We start from the raw sequence: 17,490 nt of genomic DNA, 5'->3' as shown, positions 1-17,490 counted from the left end.
AACTTTTGAGTTTTTTTTAATAAGTATTCTAAATTTAAGTGATTGGAATTTTTGATAGTGAATGACAAGCATTATTTTTCTAGTCCAAACTATCAGCTTCCCATGATGAATTTCTGCATAAACTTCAGAAGTTTTCAGACTGGATTACAGAGAGGGGGAAAATTGTGCAAGTTCTTATGGAAGATACTGGTGATGGGAAAAATGTAAAGGAAACCCTGGAATTGCTTAAGGCAAGTGGCACTTCATAAGTACAATGAGATATAATTGAAAAGTAAAAAATTTCACAGAATATTTAGGAGATTGGTAATAGACTTGTGATTTCTTTGGTATAGGGAACTTCCAAATATAGAAATATCCTCTACTAATGCAATACAATCCACTTCCCTGCAACTTGAAATCTTAAGGAGTTTACTAGAACACTGGGAAGTTAAATAATACACTCAGAATTACATAATCAGGATGTGTCAAAGGTGAGACTTGTCTTCCTGCTTCCCAAGGCCAGAGAACTAGTGGTAGAACCTGGAGATTTGTGAAGACATGAATAGTCTGGACACTTTCTGTAACATAGAGGTTCTGAATCTCAGTTAAAGAAAGGGACCTCAGAAGCCAAGAGAACTTTCAGAGTCATGAGGACATTCATGTTTCTCGAGATCAGGGACAGCTTCATTTTTGTAATCACATCCCTAGCACATAGACTTGTATTAAATAAATGTTAATTGATGGAGACAAACAACAATAACAACAACAAAAAACCTTTTCATAACTGGTACTACCATCATTTTAGAACCAACAAATCCTTTAAAACCATGCCAAAGTTCTACTCTGTTTATTTACTCTCATATTTTCATGATTTTTTTGAATCTGTAATTCAGAAGACAAAAGCTTCATTAACTAACTTTTGGCATGCTATTTTTTGAACCAACAAATGGTTTATGGACAAACACTTTTTCTAATGTACTTGGGGGAAATACATTTCAGAGACTTTTATCAGACCTTTTATTGAAGGAAAACACTAGGGAAATATTAGGATGACTTCTTCACTTTGAACATGATATTTAACTTTTCCATACTTGTTTGTTGCTGTTGTTGTGTCCAACTCGTTATGACCCCATGTGTGGTTTTCTTGGCAAAGATCCTGGAGTAGTTTGCCCTTTCCTTTTCCAGCTCATTTTATAGATGGGAAAATGGAGGCAAATAGAGTAAAGCAACTTGCCCAGGCATCACATAGTTAGTAAGTGTCTGAGGAGATTAAACTCAAGTTTGGCACTCTATGCACTTCACCACCTAACTGACTTCCCAAGTAATAGCCTCAGCTAATTACCTAAATGGCTGATGTGTTAGTAATCAGACATGATTTACTGGATAGAGAACTAGATTTGAAGGCTAGAAGACCTTAGTTTAAAGCCTGTTTATGTGATATTAAGTATGAACACTTGAACATTTCAATTCTCTAGGTGTTCATTTCCTGATCTTTGAAATAGGGACAATAATACCCTTATAACCTACCCTGTGCTGCTGTCATGTTGTACAAATTATATAATGCCTGCAAAGTACTTTCAAACCTCAAAACACTGTAAATATTACTGTTAACAAAAGAATAATTACTTAACATGTGTGGGCCCCTTATGTGTTTTAAATATAGAGAATAAAGTCTTTATCTTTTTCATTTAGAGCTTAAATTTAACAAGTAGATAAATATTCTACTAGGAGGGGGGAATATTTTTCACTTATCTCTTTATTTACATTATATTTATCATTGGAGAGCTTAGGTGAAACATCTTATGGAAAGGATAGGTCTTAGTAAACCCTTAACTTTTCTAGTAAACACCCTTAATTTTTTTCCTCATAAGGAGGGGAATGTTTAATAAACATAATATTATTAAAATGTACTTTATCCAGATCTACATTCTTGGTGGTAATTTTTACTACTCTTTTCACAGACTTTATTCAAAGAACTTGGTCATAGCAAAATTCAGCTGGAGACTACAGCCTTTGATGTTCAATTCTTTATTTCTGAATATGCCCAAGATCTCTCTCCTAACCAAAGCAAGCAGCTGTTGAGGCTTTTAAATACAACTCAGAAATGTTTTCATGATGTACAGGAATCAATAACTGCTCAAATGGAAATTTTTGAGACTCATTTGCATACAGAACAAGATCTCAATGATCAGAAGGTTTGCCTTTCTATGTGGAGTTTGTCTTTTCTATTTTAAAATTCTTAGTGTGACATTGTGATGTGGATAATAGTGAATTAGGTAATATTAGGAAAGAAGTGCTATAAAGTCACTGGTCCATTGGGTATAAATGAATTTTCATTGTACTTAATCTAAAATATGATGCTTGCCTTCATGTTATTATAGCACATTTGGAATTGATTTATAAGCCAATAACTTTCCATATCTGTCAAAAACTGCCTTCTCTAAGTTGAGATGGTTCATTTTGGAAAGAGTGGGAATTTTTTAGGTATACTTAGAAATATGTAGTGATGATGTCTACCATATCATCAGGCAACATTCATTTAAGGAAACCAGAGAAAACTTTTTTCATGAATATTTAAAAATTTAGCACTCTTTGTATATATATATATATATATATATATATATATATATATATATATATATAATAGGAAAGGAAAGGAACCCCATATTTATCAATTATATACTAAGTCATAGTATATAAGGTGGCTCTCTGTTTATACTAGAGTGCCACAATAGAAATTATCTAATAGAAAAAGGGAAAGGAACAAATAAGAACTTTAGGCTAAGAAATGACAGAGTGAAGAAGTGAAAACATTGCATTTGATTTCCTTTTTCTTCTTGCTTAAAATACACAAACATTTTCTCTACCAAATATGCTAACAATCAAATCACAACTAACTTCTGTTTTGATGTCCTTTTGCAGAATTAATAATGTGTATCGCAGGTTTCAAGAGCTTAAGAAAATTGGATGTTTTCCTCCTGTTGGTCAGAAGTTCCATCTCTCATACATATGCATGGCCAGTACTCTGTTGAGCAATTCCATCCAAACATGATTCCTTTACTTACAGCATATGTGAGATGTATCCATAACTTCTATATTCACCTTGCTCCAACTGTATTCCACTGCTATCATGTTTACAGCATACTTTTAAAAACTTCTCTGTAGGAACCTTATAAGACTGTGTTTTATGAAGGAGGTTTTTTTGGTCTGTTTTTGTCACTGTGTGTTTAACAAATTTTGATTCTGCTCTGCTGTAGATTGTCGTGGAAAGGCAGCAGGAGTATAAGGAAACACTCCAGGGAATAAGTGATCTCCTCACCCAGACGGAGAACCGGTTAATTGGTCACCAAGAAACTATTGTGATTGGAGATAGCAAGGATGAATTAAAGCTGTACCAAACCAAACAAGAGGTACTTTCTCAGCTGCAGTAGCCTTATTGACATGATTGGTCTCTGTTCCACTAATTGCAAAGCAATAAGATGGGACTTATATATGTATTAGTACCATTGAACTTCTATTTGGGACACTTTGAGTGGTTAGAGTTTTCTTTTAAGGCATTGGTTTTCATCTTATATTGGGTCTATGAATATTCATAGGGATGGAGCATATGATGTGGATTTCTTGAGAAGTCAGCTCAAAGAAGAGGCATATTATAGAAATAACTTATTCTATGAAGTAAGATTTTGGTCCATTTGGAATTCAAGTTGCTAACAAGTTTCTGATTTCATCACTCCTTTTCCTGCTTAATCAGTTCTTCTCAGTATATATATATATATATATATATATATATATATAATCTCCATTTCATTCTCTTTCTTTTATATCAAGTTGAAATAGCCTTTGTGGGGCTGGTGCAGGAATTTTAAAAAAAAGCTGCTATGTGACTTTTGGAAAGAATTATATACATATGTGATACATGCTTAGGTAAGAGTTTGAAAAGAAACACAGCTGAGAATTAAATGCAAAATCTACTAAGCTATTATCTTTAAATCTGATTTTTAACATTTTTTGCATCAGTCTCTTTAATGACTTCATCCTTTCTTTTATACACAATTGTCATTAATGAACTCATTTACTAGCTGGTTTATTTGCAAAAAGAAAGATTTAAGAGCAGTAAATCATTGAGATGAATTCTAAGCATCATAGGAAATGAACTTAGAGGTCTTCTTGTCTGACCCTCTGCCAATGTAAAAATCCCTTGGACAACTTCCTTGGCTGATGATCTCCCAATGTTTTCTTTGATAGTGCTAGTGACATGGAACTCAAAATCTCACAAGCTGCTCAGTCTATTGCTAGATATTTCTGATTAGAAGGTTCTACTTTGTATTTAACCCTGATCTCTACTTTGCAACTTCTATTTATTGTTCCTAGTTTTGATCTTTGGAGCCCTAAGAAATACAAATACTTTGTCTACTTTTTAAAAAAAAATTTAAGATTATTTTGATTGTTGGTTGACTAGTTATACTTAAAGGCATAACTAGAAAACATGGTTTATTTTGTTTTGTCTTGTTTGTGGTGGTGAGGAGAGCAGTAAGGTGATGCATATGGTATGACCAGTGATACAGAAAGTTTTGTGACAATACATAAAGTAATGCTTAGAGATGGGTGGTTTGACTCTCAAGCCAGTGGGAGCTAGACCCAGGAAAAGAAACACCATGGCATTGGGATTCTGAGGATGATACTAAAGGCTGATGGAAAACCTATGAGGCAAGGTTTGGGAATTATGGTTAATTAGAGGGGAAATTCCCCCTCCTTCCTGAACCTCCCATTCACATTATGTTGGCACCCTGAGGGCAAAGCCACATTTGCCCCATATTAACTCACTAGGACCCAGACTTTTCGAGAAGTCCTGTTTACCAAGGTCTCCCATCTGCTACTCCAAAGCTACTTGCTTCAATTTTGCTGCCTACAAATCTGCCCTTTGATGCCCTTGAGGTGCCACCTACTCTATGAAATGTTATCTATCTCTGTTAGGCAACGATTGACAAGTCAAACTGAACACTTTGTTTTGTTCTTGTCTAATGCACTTATCATGTAATTTATTAGGATTATACACTTTTGTATTGTATCTCCCTGCTAGACCATGAGCTCTGGAAAGGAATTGTGTCTTAAATATTCTACTTCCCCATAGCCATATATGTACAGCAATTGCTTAATATGTCTTCATTGAATAGATTCTTATTAAATAGGCACTGATTTAATCATTTCATCTTTTTTCTCCCCTCATCCTATTTATCCTCCTAACAAGGAGCTACAGAAGGAGATGCATAGAAGTGCACAGGCATTGGTAGAGAAAGTGAAAAACACTGAGAAGTTCTTGATGGAGAATGGAAAAGAACTATCAAAAGATGATAAAGCACTAATTGAACAGAAACTCAGGGAAGCTAAAATGAAGTGTGAGCAACTAAACCAGAAAGTCGAACAGTCAAAAAAGGAACTAGATAAGGCAGTAATCACAGCAATTAAGCAGGAAACTGAAAAGGTATTGATGCAAATACATATGTTATTTACTATTAATTAGAAAGTTTGATGCTAAAAGAAGTGTCTTCTCACTGATTTTGTGGTGGAAGGATGTTATTCAGAGATCAAAGAAAAAGGTGAGAATTCTGGATTTTAGAGAAGGACATAAACTTGATAAAAAAAAAGCCTCAAAAGGTCAGAACCTCCCTGCTAACTTTTCTCATTAATTTTGTGAAATGAGTATAATGACATTGAAGTATTGAGATGTCATATTTTGACTTTTTTATCTTTTAGAAAAACATTTTTTGGAAGATTTTATATTATAGTTTTTATATATTTTTAATTTTTAGCTCCAAAGGCTGTCCTTCCCTCCATTCCCTCCCTCAAAAATTGAGAAAAAAAGAAATATAATAACCCAATACATATGTGAAATCATGCAAAACCTATTTCCAACAGTTATCAGCTCTCTGGAAGTGGATAGGATTTTACATCTTGAGCCCTTTGGAGTTGTTCTGAATTACTATATAGATATAATACATTATTTAAACAGATATCAAAATAGCTGACTTCTAAAAATAAAAGCATAGTTACAATATATTCATCAGTCATTAGATATTGGGGTTAAAATATTACTTTTGCAATTTTAGAAGTCTAAATAATGACTATTGAATGCCTTAAAGTGATGATTTGGAACATTTGATTTCATCTCTTATTTTTCTTTGTTCAGGTTGCAGCAGAAGCACAGCTGGAAGAGAATAAAAACAAAATAGAAGATCTTTTGGATTGGTTAACAAATGTAGATAAGGAAGGAGAAAGGGCAGGAAAGAAATCTCACCAGGAGATTGAACAAAATGGAACTCATTTTCAAGAAGGTGACCTCAATTCTATGATTGGAGAGATGGATGAAGTTAATGGTAATTTGATGGACTTGGATGGTGATGGACAAGTAAAAACCACAGACAGAAATTTGAACCAACAATACCAGAAAGTAAAGGTATGTGTAATAATACATACATACATACATACACACATACATACATACATATGAGATTTTATACATGCACGTACTCCAATATTTAGCTGTACCATTGAGTTATTCAGATGACGTGTGTGTGTGTGTGTGTGTGTGTGTGTATCCACAGTAGATAGAGCACGGGGCTAGAGTCATCAGTAAGATTTCAGAATAAATCCCTGGGCAAGTCATTTAATCCTGTTTGCCTCAGTTTCTTCATCTGTAAAATGAGCTGAAGAAAGAAATATCAAACCTCTCCAGTATATTTATCAAAAAAAAATCATGAAGAACATGAAATGACTGAACAATTAAAAACATATGTATGTATATATATGATATATATTCACAAAAATGCATATACACATAGACACACACATATATATGCTTATACAAATAAATTTAAATTTACACTAGAGTAATTTCATTTATTTAAACTGTTCCCATGTGAGGCAGTTCTCTCTTCTTAGCAATTTAAAGTTTTAGAGTTTCCTAGAGCATTGGTCTCAGGCTATATGTTGACTTAGAAGACCACAAATTTAACATATATTATCTTTTTTTATTTTAATTATTTAAAAAATATTTCCCAATTACATTTTTTCTCTTCAACTTCTTGTCTATCTGACTATAAACAAATCAATTACCCTCTCTGGTTCTCAGCATTCTCTATGAGAGGAAACTAGACTAGATGACCTATATGGTCCTGCCATACTCAGAAATTTTGAGGGCTGAGGTCCATGAAATTGACACCCTGGCTTAGAGCATTGAAAAGTTTTAAGCTCCTTGAAGAGGATCACAGTCTGTATATGTGTGTATTTTTATACACAAACATACATATTAATATTGGGGCTCAAAATCCAATTTCTTCTGGATTTGAGACTACCTCTATTATACCATACTACCACTTTGTCTTGTTATATGTAAAAACTTTCATTGATGGTGGGTTTTCTCTCTAGTCAGTGCAAATTGCCACCCACTTTTACAATCCTTTGCAATTCTTGTCCATGTCATCCCACAAATTATTTTGCTATTCATTTCCCCAAGCAAGAAATAAGATGGAAAATACAATAACCTTCAGAATTTGGAGGCATTATTATAAGGAAGAAGAGCCTTACCATGATCCAAAAGAAGAGGACATTCTTTAGAGTTAGATGACTTGGTGTTTCCAATTTTAGCTGTGTGATTAAATTATTCATATGACCCTAGTAAAATTATTCAATCTCCCTATATCTCAGTTTATTTGTGCACAAAATGAAGACACTAATATTTCACCCACATATATCAAAGCATCTTGACAAAATAAAAATCAGGCAATACGTGTGAGATCAGATTGAAAACCTAAAAAGGCAATTATCAACATATTTTATTATTCTTACTGTGAAAAATGATTAAGTATAATGTAAGAAAATTCTATTTTTTTATTAAGAAAAATCTATTTTAAGGACAAATGGTGATTTTGGGCAAGTCATTTCACTCTGCTTGGACTTGAGCTCTCCTCATCTGAGGTTTGAACCAGATGATTCCTAAGATCTGTTCTGATTCTATATCTATGACTTGGAGAGGCAGTGCTACTGCTAGAGTTAGTGGACCTGGCTTCAAATCCTTATTCTACTACTTTCTATTTGTGTGACCTTGGGTAAAGGTCTTAACCTCCATAAATTTGCTTATATAAAATGAGCAGGTTGAATTACATGGTCCTTTTCTCTTCTAGATCTATGATCCTATGACTTTATATCATGATACACTAGGATAATAGAGCAAAAGCTTGAAGGACCATACAGGCCATCTAGTCTAGTTTCTTCTCAGAGAGAAGAAAATGCTGAGGCCCAGGGAGGATAACTAACTTGTTCATAGTCAGATAGATAAGAAGTTGAAGAAAAAAATAAAACAAAAACAAATTAACAAAATAAATAGAAATTGAAGAGCCCCAACTCAAATTCTGCCTGTGCCTCCACTTTTTCCATTATATCAAGTCCTAATTCTACCGCCTCCCCCTTTTTTTTCATTTAGAGAACCCTTTCTTAAGGACTTATAGGATTCTACATTAAATGGTGATCTAATAAAAATCTGTTTAAAGAGCTTTCTTTTGTTCCCTTATCTGATCCCACTTTTTTTAACCCACATATCAAGTAGAGTGTTGGCATTGGGGGAAGAAATAGAATTGCATGGATTTTATAGATTTTAGAGTTGGAAGAAAAAGTTAGGTGAAGAGTTGCCCAAGGTCACATAGAACTTGATTGTAAAAGAAGAAAAAATGGAAAGTCAAGAGAATATTCCACTGACATAAGTGATATAAATAAAGGGATCTGAATAATAGTTTAGTTTTATTCAAAAGAGCTTTGGGATAGGGGTCAGGAGACTTGATTTTAAGTTCTTACTTTGGGGTGAGTTTGAGTAGTTTCCTCTATAAAATGAAAGGGTTGTATTAGATTATGTCTAATACTCTTTCCAGCATTGAGTCCGAGAGTGAAGATTAATTTTTAAAAACAACCTACTTTTATTGTGTGTTAAATGGACTAGCAATAATGAATCCATTAAAATAGATTTTAATGTTATTTTAAAGTGAGTCATTACTGTGGCATTTGCATTCTTTTAATTACAAAAATATTTTGAGGAAAAAGTGATACTATTTTCATTAAACTTTATAGATCACTGATCTCAGGTACATAAAAATACATTAACATGACTGGAAATGTTTATTGTAAACTACTTAAAAGCTGCATAAATTTGCATGTCATTTCCCTTTTTTTGTATTAATTTATAGACTTTGATCTTTAACATTTTCTTCATGAATTCAGCTATGTCTTCCTTATGAAAATTTACTTTAAGAGGGGTAGAGGGGAGAAGAGAGGAAAGTGAGAAAATAACAAGTCAGAAATTCAAAATCAGAATGGCCAAATAAAACTCATTTTCTTTCCCTCCAAATTAATCCTTTCTCCAAATGTATTTACTCTGAAGTGACCATTCTTTTTTTTTTACTTGAAGATTTTATTTATTTTGAGTTTTACATTTTTCACCCTAATCTTACTTCCCTTCCCCCACCCCCCACAGAAGGGGGGTGCCAGTCTTTACATTGTTTCCATGGTGTGTGTATGTATGTGTATATATATATATATATATATATATATATATATATATATACATATATATGTATATATACACACACACACACACATATATTTATGTATATATATTGATCCAAATTGAATATGATGAGAGAGAGAAATCATATCCTTAAGGAAGAAACATAAATATAAGAGATAGCAAGATCAGATAATAAGATATCAGTTTTTTTCCCTAAATTAAAGGTAATAGTCCTTGGTCTTTGTTCAAACTCCACAGTTGTTTCTCTGGATACAGATGGTATTCTCCATCGCACACAGCCCCAAATTGTTGCACTGATGGAATGAGTGAGTCCATCAGTGTTTATTATCGCCCCCATGTTGCTGTTAGGGTGACACTGTTTTTCTGGTTCTGCTCAGCTCACTCAGCATCAGTTCATGCAAATCCCTCCAGGCTTCCCTGAATTCCCATCCCTCCTGATTTCTAATAGAACAATAGTGTTCCATGACACACATATACCACAATTTGTTAAGCCATTCCCCAACTGAAGGGCATTTACTTGATTTCCCGTTCTTTGCCACCACAAACAGGGCTGCTATGAATATTTTTTGTACAAGTGATGTTTGTACCCTTTTTCACCATCTCTTCAGGGTATAGACACAGTAGTGATATTGCTGGATCAAAGGGTATTCACATTTTTTTGTCCTTTGGGCATAGTTCCAAATTTCTCTCCAGAAAGGTTGGATGAGTTCACAGCTCCATCAACAATGTAATAGTGTCCCAGATTTCCCACAACCCTTCCAACAATGATCATTATCCTTTTTGGTCATATATTGGGCAGTCTGAGAGGTGTGAGGTAGTACCTCAGAGAAGCTTTAATTTGCATTTCTTTAATAAGTAATGATTTAGATCAATTTTTTCATATGACTATGGATTGCTTTGATCTCCTCATCTGTAAATTGCCTTTGTATATCCTTTGACCATTTGTCAATTGGGAAATGGCTTTTTTTTTTTAAAAATTTGACTCAGTTCTCTGTATATTTTGGAAATGAATCCTTTGTCAGAAACACTAGTTGTAAAGATTGTTAACCAGTTTACTACATTTCTTTTGATCTTTGTTACAGTGGTTTTGTCTGTGCAAAAGCTTTTTAATTTAATGTAATCAAAATCATCTAGTTTGTTTTTAGTGATGTTCTCCATCTCTTCTTTAGTCATAAACTGCTTCCCTTTCCATAGATCTGACAGGTAAACTAGTCCTTGATCTTCTAGTCTGATTATATTATTGTTTTTTATGTCTAAACCCTGTATACATTTTGATCTTATCTTGGTATAGGTTGCGAGGTGTTGGTCTAATCTAAGTTTCTTCCATACTAACTTCCAATTATCCCAACATTTTTTATCAAAGAGAGAGTTTTTATCCCAATAGCTGGACTCTTTGGGTTTATCAAACAGCAGATTACTATAGTCATTTCCTGCTATTGCACTTAGTCTATTCCACTGGTCCACCACTCTATTTATTAGCCAGTAACAGTTTTGAGTGACTAATGCTTTATAATATAATTTTACATCAGGTAGGCCTAAACCACCTTCTTTTGCACTTTTTTTTCATTGAAGCACTGGAAATTCTTGACTTTTTATTTCTCCATATGAATTTACTTACAACTTTTTCTGACTCATTAAAATAATTTTTTGGAATTTTGATTGGCAGGGCACTAAACAGGTAGTTTTAGTTTTGGTAGAATTTTCATTTTTTATTACATTAGCTAGACCTATCCATGAGCAATTGATATTTGCCCAGTTATTTAAATCTGATTTAATTTGTGTGAGAAATGTTTTATAATTGTTTTCAAAAACTTTCTGAGTCTGCCTTGACAAATAGACTCCCAGGTATTTTATATTGTCTGAGTTTACTTTGAATTGGATTTCTCTTTCTAGCTCTTCCTGCTATATCTTGCTAGTCATATATTGAAAAGTTGAGGATTTATGAGTGTTTATTTTATATCTGATGACTTTGCTAAAGTTGCTAATTGTTTCCAGTAGCTTTTTGGATGATTTCTTGGGATTCTCTAGGTATACCATCATGTCATCTGCAAAGAGTGAGAGTTTTGTGAAGTGACCATTCTTTTAGTTGCTCAGATTCATAATCTCAGCATTTTCCTTGACTTCTTACTGTTTCTCACTCCCAGTACATTCTATCATTGTTTCTAACTTCATGGCATCTTTTATTTGAATCATTCCTACTTAAATTAAACATCCCCTACCCAAATTCATCCATGCCCTAATCTGGATTATTACAATAGCATCCTAATTGGTCTCCCTTTCTCAAATCTCTCTTTCCTCCAATGTGTCTTCCATCTGGCTGCTTTTCCTACAGTACAGTCAGTTCACATCTCTGCTCCACATCCACAGCTTCCTATTTCCTCTGAAATTAAATATGAACTCCTCTCTGTGGTTATGAAACACCTTCAAAACCTTTCTCCAGTTTACCTTTCTAGGTTTCTTGGATCTGTGCTCCAAGCATAATGGCCTTTTTTTGCTGCTCCTCATACATGCTAGTCTATCTACAATCTCCATTCCTTTGTACAGGCTGTTTTCCATGTGTAGAATATATGTCCTCCTCTGTTTAACCTTCTAGAATCCCTGGTTTCCCTGGTTTGCTGCTTCTTGCTCATAAGGAATTCTGTTCATATTTCACATGCGAGCCACTTACTCTGTTTTGCTACCAAGCATTGAAATGTTCCACTAGAATGTTTTGCTTTATAAAAATCAACATGTATTTAACATTTGGGCAGCATAGTAGAAAGTAGACCCTAAGTATCTACCTATTCTTTGGGAGAATTCTCATTTTTTCTGAGCCCTACCCAGGTAAACTGGAAACCTCACCATTTAATATCACTCATATTGTTGTTTCCAGTTCCTCTTGTAAACATACAGCTAAGGGTGGCTAGGTGGCACAGTGGATAGAACACTGGCCCTGGAGTCAGGAGGACCTGAGTTCAAATGCGACCTCAGACACTTAATAGTTACCTAGGTGTGTCCTTGGGGCAAGTTACTTAACCCCATTGCCTTAAATAAATAAAAATAAAAAAAAAACACATAACTCACAAATGTCCGAGAAGTAAATGTATTTACATATCTGTTAAATTCATGCAATATGTATTAAAACTCATAGAAATGACAATGTGTCTCCATAAACAACCCTTTTCCCAGTGTGTGTTAATCTCACATATTTATGGACTCTAGTTCACTTGATACTTTTTTAAGGTAATATTTTTATTATCTTATTACTTTTAAGATCTAATACAAATTCATTTGTATTTCTTTTACAATCTTGTATACTCTAGTTCCGCTCTTCCTTTTCCATCTTGTTATATCCTATATTATGACTTTTTCTATATTCTGAAGCCCAGTCAGATTGACCTTTTGCTATTTGTAATACATAACACCATTCTTCATGCTTTGCCTGATATATCTTTCCTGATAACCATACACTTGGCCATCTTCAAATTTGAGTTTTATCCCAATCTCTGATTAAATTTTTTTTCTTTTTTTGCAAAGCAGTAACTTAAATGACTTGTCCAAGGTCACACAGCTGGGTAATTATTAAGTGTCTGAGGTTGGATTTGACCCCTCCTGACTCCAAGGCCAGTGCTCTATCTACTGTGCCACCTAGTTGCATCCCCCCAATCTCTGATTAAATTCAACTAAACCAAAACAAACCAGGTCAAAAGCAAAACTCTTCTCAAGTCTGAACTTCTACATGAAACTTTTCTTATTTAACACAGTTGTATATTATGCTGAGCTCCCAGCAGAATCTCTGAGATGTAGCTTCTCAGCATTTTATCTCCTACTGAGGTTCTTGTTGAAACTTCTTCTTGCCCCCCCCACTCAGTTTCTTTGGCTCTTAGCTAAATCTTGCTTGCCACTCTCCTTAAAATTCTCTGTAGTTGCCCTTCCCCTCAGACTTCAGCAGGTATTGTCTCAATTAGCACAGTCTCAGGTTGTTCCTTCACAAAAATTACCCTTCAAAGCAAGGCATGCATGTGTGTGTGTGTGTGTGTGTGTGTGTGTGTGTGTGTGTGTTTTACAACTTTTCTATTTGTTCTGGAGACTCAAACTCATTGTGTCTAGTGCCAATGCAATGCCAAAGAAAGGATCTGGCTTGGTATTTCTGCCCTGCAGTAGTTCTACTGATCTCTGGCCTCATAGGAAAATGTTCAGCCATTAAAAAACATATCCAATTAACCTTCCAATTTGTCCCTTAAAGCCCACAGGCAACTTTGCAGGTTCATTCTTCATGCTTTACTTTTTTTTTTTTTTTGCAAGGCAATGGGGTTAAGTGACTTGCCCAAAGTCAAACAGCTAGGTAATTATTAAGTGTTTGAGGCTGGATTTGAACTTAGTTCCTCCTGACTCCAGGGCTGGTACTCTATCCACTCTGCCCCCTAAATACCCCTATGCTTACTGTTTATGGGGATAGTCAAAGAAGCCAAGTATAATCCCAGGTATCATATATATATATATTACACACACACACACATATATATATACATATATATATATATGTATGTATATAATTGCTGCTATGTTCATGAGAGGGGAAATGAAAAGAGCCTAACCTAGAGAACTCTTTCCTAGAAGGAGAGGGGTAAAAATTTATGGTCTCACTAAACCTTGGTTTCATAATAGGGTTAAAAATTGATTTGGAGATGATATAATTTTCCCAAGCTCAAACTAAGATATTCTTAAGAATCACCAACACAAGTTTCAAGTTTTAAAGTCTATGTATTCAACATAGACATTTCCTGATATGTCCTGTCCCATTGAGTCCTCTTTGTAACAACTGCAAATGTGACATTTTACTTCTTTAAGTCTCTATCTGTCTTTCAAGAGGAATTATGATTCTTCACCTAAATTTCCTGAGACCCTTCCTGGTCATTCACCAGTTTCTTTTAGAAAAACTAAGTCTTAAAAGAGCAAATTCATGAATGTTTCTTTTGAATGGAATTGCAGGATAAACATTCACTGTCTTTTTTTCCCCCTGAGAAGAGGGTTGTAGCTAAGTCACTCTTTGTAAAATATGAACTTAATTTCATTTTGCTTTCTCACATAATCCTGAATGATATCCATAGCCACATATTTTTTAAGGTGCTGAACAATATGGCTTGGCCATTTCTCTGTGGGAAACTAACTGGCATATTATAATATATCCTTGATAAAATTAATACCATGCTCCAAACAAATCATCTTAGTGCCTCAAACTATTATAAAGTAATTTACAGACATAAAAATGTTCAAATAATCAGCTTACTCAAGTTTCTTGCATTTCTTCTTTACTTCCTTTTATAAACTGGAGCACATTTTTTCCTTTTGGTTCTTCAGAATGACATTAGCCAAAGTATAATTTTTGATTTGATCATTTTGATCACTTATAATTTCAAACCTAATTATAAAGTTTCTACTTCCATGGCATTTTCCTAATTCTATCTTGTATTGTGTTATTTTGCTAATGAAACTGTTAAAAAATTTTAGGATTCTATAGAAATGTAATGAATAAAAGGAAGTATTGTTTTGAAGTTCAGATTTTCCTTTAAAGCACATGCCTTTCCTAAAATAATCTGAAGGCAGGGTACTTCCTAGTAGAGAAGATTAAAAGTTTCTTAAAACAAAATAAAAGGTGATAAAAAACTCACTCTTGAATTTTTAAATGCATGGTTAAAATAATGATAATGATGATAGCATTTATATACATATATCATTCTAAAGTTTCAAAATGGTTTTCATGTATTATCTCACTTAATCTTTACAGCAACATTGTGAATTGGATACTATTATTCCTATTATATTTATTTTAAAAATATTTTATTTTCCCCAATTATAGCTAAAAAACAATTTTAATATTTGTTGTTAAATTTTGAGTCCCAAATTTATCCCTTCTTTACATAATAACTAATGTAATTATGTAAAACATTTCTATATTAGTTATTTTGTGGAGAAAAAAGTCAAAACAAAAAAAGAAAGTGAAAATAGTATGCTTCAGTTTGTATCCGAACATCATTGTTCTTTCTCTGGAGATGGATACCATTTTTCATCATGAGTCCTTTGGGATTGGCTTGGATCATTGTATTATTGAGAATAGTGAATTCACAATATAATTGAGAATAGTTATTCACAGTATTGCTGTTACTGTGTACAATATTCTCTGGTTCTGCTCGGCTCACTCTGTATCAGTTCATTTAATTCTTTCTAGGTTTTTCTGAATTTATCTATCTCATCACTTCTTATAGCACAGTAATATTCCATTACAATCATATCTCACAGCCTGTTCAACCATTCCCTAGTTGGTGGACATCTCCTTGGTAGAAACCATTCTTGGCCTTAATAAAAAAGAGTTATAATGAGTTTTGTACAGATAGTTTTTTCTCTTCCCTCCCCTTTCCTCACCTTTTAAAAATCTCATTGGTTTCAGAATGGATTAATGGGCATTTATCATTTTCCTTTTTTGTCATATTATCGAATCTGATAGGTGTAATACCTCAGAATTATTTTAATTTGCATTTCTTCAATTATGATTTAGTGTATTTTTTCATATGACTGTAGATACCTTTAATTTGTCTGAAAACTGCCTGTTCATATCCTTTGACAATTTATCAATTTGGGGAATGACTTGAATTTTTATATATTTGATTCTGTTGTCAATATATTTGAGAACTGAGACCTTTATCAGACTCTTACTATAATCTCCCCCCCCCCCATTTTCTGTTTGCTTTCTAATTTTGTTTGCTTTGGTTTTATTTGTACAAAAACCTTTAAATTTTATATAGTCATAATTATCCATTTCACATTTTCTCTGTATATATCTTGTTTATTTCTAATTTCTTCCCTTATCCATAAATCTGACATGCACTATTCTGTTCTTCTAATTTGCTTATGATATCACCTTTTATGTCTAAATCACATGGAATATGTTGTAAGATGTTGTTCTATCCCTAGTTTCTGCCATTCTGTTTTCCAGATTTCCTAGCAGTTTTTGTCAAATAATGAGTTTTTGTCCCAAAAGTTTGGATCTTTGAGTTTGGCAAATACTAAATTGCTATGGTTTATTATTCCCATTTTAAAGGTGAGGAAACTAAGACTGAGAAGTTAAATGCCTTGTCAAGTGTTAAATAGCAAGTGTTTTAGGGAACATTTAAACTTAGGTCTTCTTGCATCTAAGTCTAGCACTCTCCATTTTCTAGCCTCTAATGGAATATTTAGCTACCTCTAAATATTTTGAGAACTTGAAAATGGTAATTATTTTGGTACAAGTTCATGAAATTGACATGATGGAAGACTGAATAAAAGTGGAAGTTAAACTTCAGGATGCTGGTTTTGAAATGAATTTAGATTTTCATGTTTCTTTCTAGGCACAGCATGAGAAAATTGTTTCTCAGCATCAGGCAGTTATTATAGCTACCCAGTCTGCACAAGCTTTACTTGAGAAACAGGGTCATTATCTGTCTTCAGAAGAAAAAGAGAAACTACAGAGGAACTTGAAGGAATTGAAGACTCAGTATGAGACAGCCCTGGAAGAATCAGAGAAGAAAGTAAAATTAACCTACTCTTTGCAAGAAGAATTAGAAAAGTTTGACAAAGACTACAGTGAATTTGACAGTTGGCTTCAGCAATCAGAGCAAGAACTTGAGAACTTAGAGGCTGGTGCTGATGATTTCAGTGGGATAATGACCAAGCTAAAGAGGCAGAAAAGTTTTTCAGAAGATGTCATTTCTCACAAAGGTGACTTAAGGTACATTACAATTTCTGGTCACCGCGTCTTGGAGGCTGCCAAGTCTTGCAGCAAAAGAGATGGTGGAAAAAGCAACAAGGATAATTTTGATACTTCTGCAACATATAAGGAAGTTCAGGGGAAATTGGACCTTGCCAGTGACCGTTTCAAATCTCTCTATTCTAAGGTATTTTTTCTTTTTTAATTCTGGGAG

The 17,490-nt window shown here is 33.7% G+C and overlaps 1 protein-coding gene across 26 annotated transcripts in view; it reads left to right on the top strand.

Annotated features, from left to right (window-relative positions):
• Nucleotides 1-17,490, top strand: part of DST (dystonin) — a 592,091-nt gene that overhangs the window by 431,031 nt on the left and 143,570 nt on the right. For 19 of the 26 annotated variants that reach the window (XM_074237251.1, XM_074237265.1, XM_074237245.1 and 16 more), the window contains 6 exons: nucleotides 84-230; nucleotides 1,941-2,174; nucleotides 3,237-3,389; nucleotides 5,228-5,461; nucleotides 6,167-6,433; nucleotides 16,918-17,463. In XM_074237251.1, coding sequence (XP_074093352.1) covers nucleotides 84-230; nucleotides 1,941-2,174; nucleotides 3,237-3,389; nucleotides 5,228-5,461; nucleotides 6,167-6,433; nucleotides 16,918-17,463 — 1,581 coding nt within the window. The remainder of the gene's footprint in view (nucleotides 1-83; nucleotides 231-1,940; nucleotides 2,175-3,236; nucleotides 3,390-5,227; nucleotides 5,462-6,166; nucleotides 6,434-16,917; nucleotides 17,464-17,490) is intronic. The other 7 variants (XM_074237259.1, XM_074237258.1, XM_074237262.1 and 4 more) reach the window with 1 other exon arrangement.

This window comes from Macrotis lagotis, chromosome 5 (genome assembly GCF_037893015.1).
Source record: "Macrotis lagotis isolate mMagLag1 chromosome 5, bilby.v1.9.chrom.fasta, whole genome shotgun sequence".
NCBI lineage: Eukaryota > Metazoa > Chordata > Mammalia > Peramelemorphia > Peramelidae > Macrotis > Macrotis lagotis.
This window is presented reverse-complemented; position numbering and strand designations above follow the sequence as displayed.